This window comes from Manis javanica, chromosome 1, assembly GCF_040802235.1.
Source record: "Manis javanica isolate MJ-LG chromosome 1, MJ_LKY, whole genome shotgun sequence".
Lineage (NCBI taxonomy): Eukaryota > Metazoa > Chordata > Mammalia > Pholidota > Manidae > Manis > Manis javanica.
Window position 1 is genome coordinate 139,732,140 of NC_133156.1, and position 6,000 is coordinate 139,738,139.

The 6,000-nt window shown below is 46.9% G+C and overlaps 1 protein-coding gene across 3 annotated transcripts in view; it reads right to left on the minus strand.

The window, feature by feature from the left end:
- The window catches only part of OTULINL (OTU deubiquitinase with linear linkage specificity like), a 29,393-nt gene extending 25,221 nt beyond the window's left edge, over positions 1–4,172 (minus strand). The window contains exon 1 of one of the 3 annotated variants that reach the window (XM_073237749.1): positions 3,961–4,172. In XM_073237749.1, the coding sequence (XP_073093850.1) occupies positions 3,961–4,030 (70 nt within the window). In that variant the 5' untranslated portion in view covers positions 4,031–4,172. The remainder of the gene's footprint in view (positions 1–3,960) is intronic. The other 2 variants (XM_073237744.1, XM_037025111.2) reach the window with 2 other exon arrangements.
- Positions 4,173–6,000: the final 1,828 nt, after the last annotated feature.

A 6,000-nucleotide genomic window follows, 5' to 3' on the forward strand; every position in this document is an offset into this window, starting at 1 on the left:
GACTCTGCCCTGGCTTAGAAGAGAGATACAACTTGTTCAAAGCATGCTCCCTGATGAGCTTCCACCATCAGCAACTCTGCCCACCTCTGTTCATGAGCCACTAGGGGGCTGGCTTGTATCCCCTGAGGCTTTTCAACCTAGAGAGAGTTGGGAGCTCCAGGTACACTGTAATGGGTACAAGAGAGGGCAGTATGCTTTCCTTTTTTTGATAGTCAACCCTTGACATTGAATGAGATTCCACTTCTCTCTGGATTCGGGGAGGACTTTCTTGAGAAACTGACTTCCAATTACATAATTACTCCCTCTGCTAAAAGACTAACTGTAACATTCATTAAGAACCTGTAAGAGAGCAAACTGAGAAAAAGCTAATAAGGTATTTTAAATGATTATGTATCCATAATCTAACAATTCCAAACAGACTCAAAGTCATAGTTAGATGGTTAAATCAACAACAAAAAACTATTAAATTCTTAATTCAGCAATTTACAGGGCATAGCATTTTGTTTTAGTTTCTGATAATTTTGTATTACCTGGGAATCTCAGCAATAGTACTAACAGACAATAGTCCTTAGTCTCCTAGAAATGAACCTAAACATTTTATCATCCTCTTATTTTAAACATGACGCCACCTGTCTATACTGGCTCCAATTAAATGAGAAAGTAAAAATACAGAGTACAACTACAACAAAAGATTACTGGAAAAAGGAGTGCATAAACCAAAGCTTTTCTCTGTTGATTTATTGTGAAGTGACAAGTATATGTTCTTCCATTAAAGTAATTACAAATCAGTAAATGTGTAAGCCATCTCAGCTTGGAGAATTGACTGTCCTAAGTAATTGAACATTTACCAGTAGAATCAAGTGGCAGGAAAGAAAGATCAAATACTCTAGTCCAATAATTCCTCTAAAAGTTACAGAGAGACTTTAATAAGGAACTAGGTATGCAGTTTAGCTCAGCATTAATGGCTTTTTCATAGTCTCTCTTCTGAACCCCAGACCTCTGAGTTACATTGAGCAACAATGGTATAAAAATGATAACCCAACTTTAATTTAAAACACTTAAATGTGATGACTTTGGAAACTAGAGTGCTCTCAGGTATAAGCCTGAACTGCTGCAGGAGACAGAAGCAGGCAGATGGTTAAGAATCCGGGTGGAACCACACCACCAGGTTTGAATCCCAGCCACCATTTACTACTCGGAAACTTTGAGCAAATTCTGTAGCCATCCTGAGCATCACTGCATGGTGGTTGTAAAGATTATGTAAGACTACCTATGGGCAGTGTCTCCACGTGCAACACCATAAAGAGAATTCAAATGCCCACTGTTACTGGGCCAGGGATAACACCAGGTGCTACAGGGATACAGAACAGCCACCACACAACTGCAGGAAGCCAGAGAAAAGGTCATTTTCAAATTCATAATTTTCCAGTCAAGACTTTCTACTTAAAACACAGGGTACCAACATTTACATTTTATTTTGTGTTTAATCCATTTCACAGAAATGTGAGGGAAGTACAGTATGGAAGTGGGGCAAACAAGCTGGCAAAACCATCAACTACGGACCACCTGGTTTTGAGCATTCAGTTGTGTGCATGTGTTTTTAATTGCAGTGTGTGTTTTTTTTCCTAAGCCCTTAAACTATTTTTTAAAGAAGGAAAATTTTTTTCCTTAAGGTTATAACTAGCACACAAAGAACCACAGCTACTTGCCTCTCTTCTCCTTGACACACACTGACCACTGCCTCAGAGCATAAGGTCTAAGCAGCTAACCTTTGAGCCCTTACTATGGGCTATGCATGGTTCCTAAGCTCTTTACGTGCAATAAAAAAGACTCAAGCAGCACTCAAAAATACCGGCCATTACCATTATTTCTAAATGTTTTCTTTAGTGTTAGACTCTTTTCCCTCAACAAAATCTTATCCACAACTGCGTACAAAATAGGAAAGAAGGAAAAAAAGTAGCAGAGCTGCTTCAGGTGTGGGGAGACCTGGCTGATGGTTCCCCTATTCCACACTGGGCATTCCTGTCTCCCCAGGCTGGAGTCCGGTACCTCTGAGAATATGCCATCTCCTTGGCAAAGAAATACAGCAGAATCTGAGCCAATGCAACAGTTAATGACCCTGAGGCTGGCCAGAGGCAAGAGGAGCCAGAAGTGCGGGGCAAACATTCCCTGCTCAAATGCCACCTACTGCCAGAGGAGCACGGAGAATTGTGAGCTCCTCCTATAGAGAGAGCAGCAGGGCCTCTTCTGCTTCCTCCCCTGCCTTCTCCAGACTTCTGTGCCTCTTCCCTGTCTAATATTCTGCTTCTGACAGTGTCTTTCCCATAATATTGTGTACAAATGTTTAGTTCATGAGTCTCAATATGCAAATACTTAAAAAGAAATAGTAAAAATGGCTACCAAAAAATTCTTCCCACCCTTACCCAGTCCATGGGTTTTCTTCTGCGGTTGTCCATTTGTTTTTTGTTGCCAAATGTGACTTGTTACCACTTGCTATTATCTCAAAGGGTATCTTGGTTTCTCTCTTACTGAAAGTTCAGGGTAGGTAAGAAACCTGTCCCCACCCTAGATTTGACAACTGATTTTAAAACTTTGTTTTTTCCAAACTTGACTGGCAAAGAAGGGAAACTATGCTCCTAAGTCCTTGGAAGCTATGTTTTGCAGAAGTTTTCCATAACTTGATCCTTGAATCACATTCTTCCACCGCTGCACCCCAATCACAATCCCATAGGCTGGACCTGAGGAAAGAATTCTCTCTGGGCTCTCAGTGCTGGCTTGGCACAACTTGAACTTGATGCATTGGAAGGAAAAATTCCTGACAATTATGTTAAGCACCTTTCCTCCTCCCAAACCAGGTTTTTTTCCAGCTTTGGTCTCTGCCAAACTAAGGCAGAGAGAAGGGAAGAGAATCATATAAGGTTCAAGTGAACACACCCACAGGAAATACTTGGCTAATTCTATGATAATCCAAGGTGCAGAAAGGTTGAAAAAATGAGTTCATTTTCCAAACTTTTGAGAGTGGGAGGTAGTCAATCACAGAATTCTGGACTGGGAAGGGCCTTAGGGATCAGCTACTCCAACACCTTATCCGATGGATGAGGACACAAGTCCGGAGTGGCTGTGGCTTCCAGGCACACCGTTCCAGCAGAATGATGTCTAGAACTCCCAGAACCTTCCTGTTTCCACTACACCCAACAACTTGCTGTGTGAATCAAATCAAAGCAGTGCTAGCACCTGCCAACTTCCCATAAACGCTACAGAACCTGGAGCCCAAACTCTTGTGTTTGTGCACGGGCATGCTCCCAAAATTCTCTGGCGGGCTCACACCCCTGGGGTGGCCACCAGAGAAATCCAGGAACGCGAACGCGCTCACGACTAAGCAGCAGCGATGTTCGTCTTCGCGGACCTGGGACCGTCGAAAGGATGGGAGGGGAAACACCCTTCATTGCAAGGGTTGGGGCCCCGCTTCCAGCACAGAGGGCGGAGACACTAAGTCCCTGGTACTGCTGCTCTCGTCCCTGGTGACATTTTTGTTAAAAAGCTAGTTTTCTCTGTTAGCGTGTCTCGGTTGCTGCGAAGGTGTGGGCCACATCCTCTGTCAGCGAAGTGCGAAACCCGTCAACTTCCCTCCGACAACAACCGAGTTCTCAAGCGTGGACACGGAGAAGGGGCAAGGGCCGCAGGGCCCGACCCCAGCCGCGGCCTGGGCCCCCACCGCAGCCCGGACCGCCCGCACACGGGCTTTCTCTTTCCAGGAACCGGCGCCCCGCGCCTCGGCAGGCCGCTCGCGGCCTCGACCCGAACAGCTCTGCCTCCCGAGGGTGTGGTTCCCTATTGCGATGTGCCGCTCGGGCCCCGCACCTCCTGCCCCGCTGGAGCTGCGCCGACCGCCGGCGAAGCACAGAACGCCCCGGGTTTCTGCCGGCGGCCCCCGCGTCTCCCCACCGGCCCTGCACCTACCTGCGGCGGGCGCGCGAGGACGCTCCCGCTCCCGTGCCCGTGCCCGCGGGGGGCTCCTCCCCTCCGCCATGCCGGCCGCACGCTGCGGGCAGGCACGGAGCCTCCACCCGTGGGTCAGTCAGACGCCGCGGCCGCCCCACGGCGCCCGGGCTCGGTTCCCCGCCTCAGGCGGAGCGGGACGCGAGGGGCGGGACGACGGGCCCGCTCCCGCCCTGGACACCCGGGGCCGACTGACGTGCCGAACCGCCAATGGGAGGCGGCCGCGACGGGGTGGGCGGGGCCTAGGGGCGGGGGTGGGCGGGGTGGGCGGGGCTTCCGTGCCGTCTGGTCACCAGCGAGGCTGCCTGCTGGCCTCGTAGCGTTCCCAGTTGGAGCGCGGGGAGCTGCTCCTGGGACCAGACGCTCCCTTGGGGGCCTGGGAATTGCACCTGGACGGATCCTGCCATCTCCCTGGCACTTTACATCGGAGACCCATTGAGTGGGAAGGAAAGAAACCCTGTGGGTGGGATGATGGCGGAAAGGGACCGGAGCCTTTTTCCTCCCCACAGCAAGATTTCAGGAAGGTTTCTATCGCTGGCCCGCACGTTAAACCGATGGTCGGTCACGGCCGTGGGAGGGCGAGGCTGGTATCCTCCCAGGGCCTGTTCCACTGGAAGGGGCGCATTTTCTGACCTTCATTACCCCCTGGGTCTGCAGAACGGGGCTGTGCTTACTTAGAACTTAGTTTAGTTTAGGAGTGGGAATATATGTGTTAGTGACAAAATTAATCCCCTGATAAAAGTCTTTCATCAAAAGGAAAAAATATGGAATAGCGAACAGTAAAAACAAACAGCCCAACAATAAAAAGGCACTTACAACAAGGTCCTTTTGCCCTTTTCAGAAGAAAAAGGAAGAAAATGAAAATTCTAGTGAACCCTTCCTCTTTCTCCAGATACGCAATTCCAGAGACAAACAGGCTTGCATGTGATTATGTTCTGGCACTTTTTAAAACAGACATTCCATAACTAAAGAAAGATGTGGAAAATACCCTGGAATTTTAGGTGGTTCCAGTGTGCTTAAGGCAATGTCTACAAATAACTGAATCACTTTACCCCTTTTCTGAACCTCAAAGCAAATGACAGAGGAACATAAGTTTTTGGCAACTCCAGCAAAATTCTGAATCAGAGCAACAGCAATGAATAATGATAGGCATTTACTGACAGCCGACAGCTGGTTAGGCACTCTGGTAATCCTTTTACTAATATTTTACATATTATTTCACCTAATAATCCTCACACTGGCCCATGAGATAGATACTGTTATCACCTCCAGTTTATAGATGAGGAAATTGGCTCAGTAAATTCAAGTACAGAGTTGAACCTAGGTCTGATCTCTCAATCACCGCACCGTTCTGCAACCCGTGATTCACAGAAGGTAATAAAAATGTTTCCCAACTTTGCTGCATGTTTAGAAAAAATCCCTTTTATCCAAATCATATTTTAACAGAGAGGAGTACTTTCTACAGCCATAAACCATAGCTTGCATTATAGAGCCATGTTATTCATACAAAATAAACGACTTAAAATTGCTGTGCCTAATTAATCCTAAACAAATTTAAGAGCAGTAATGAGTACAAATTGTCTATGCTAGAAGCTGAAAATACCAGGGCTAATTTCTTGTGGTAATAATAAAATAAAATTTACTGAAGTCCTTTAACCACAAAACAAATTAGCCAGTAACCTTCCCCTCCTCCCACAAGAAAATATTTATGAACACAACTGTTTGGACCCAGCCTAAAACCCTTTCCGTTAGTTCACAGGCAAGATTTTGTGGTTTGCTGTAATGTTCTCTGTTACTCCAAAAGTGGAGTGGGAGTCCTCATAGTACGGTAGTCACAGACCTAGACCTTGGAGCCAGACTGCCTGGCTTGGCTGCATGCTAGCCACATGGTCTTGCACAATTATTCCTTTTTTTGCCTCAGTTTCCTCATATGTAAAATGGAGCTCATATGACTACCTGCCTCAAGGGGTTGTTATGGAGATGCAGTGATTAAATATGTCC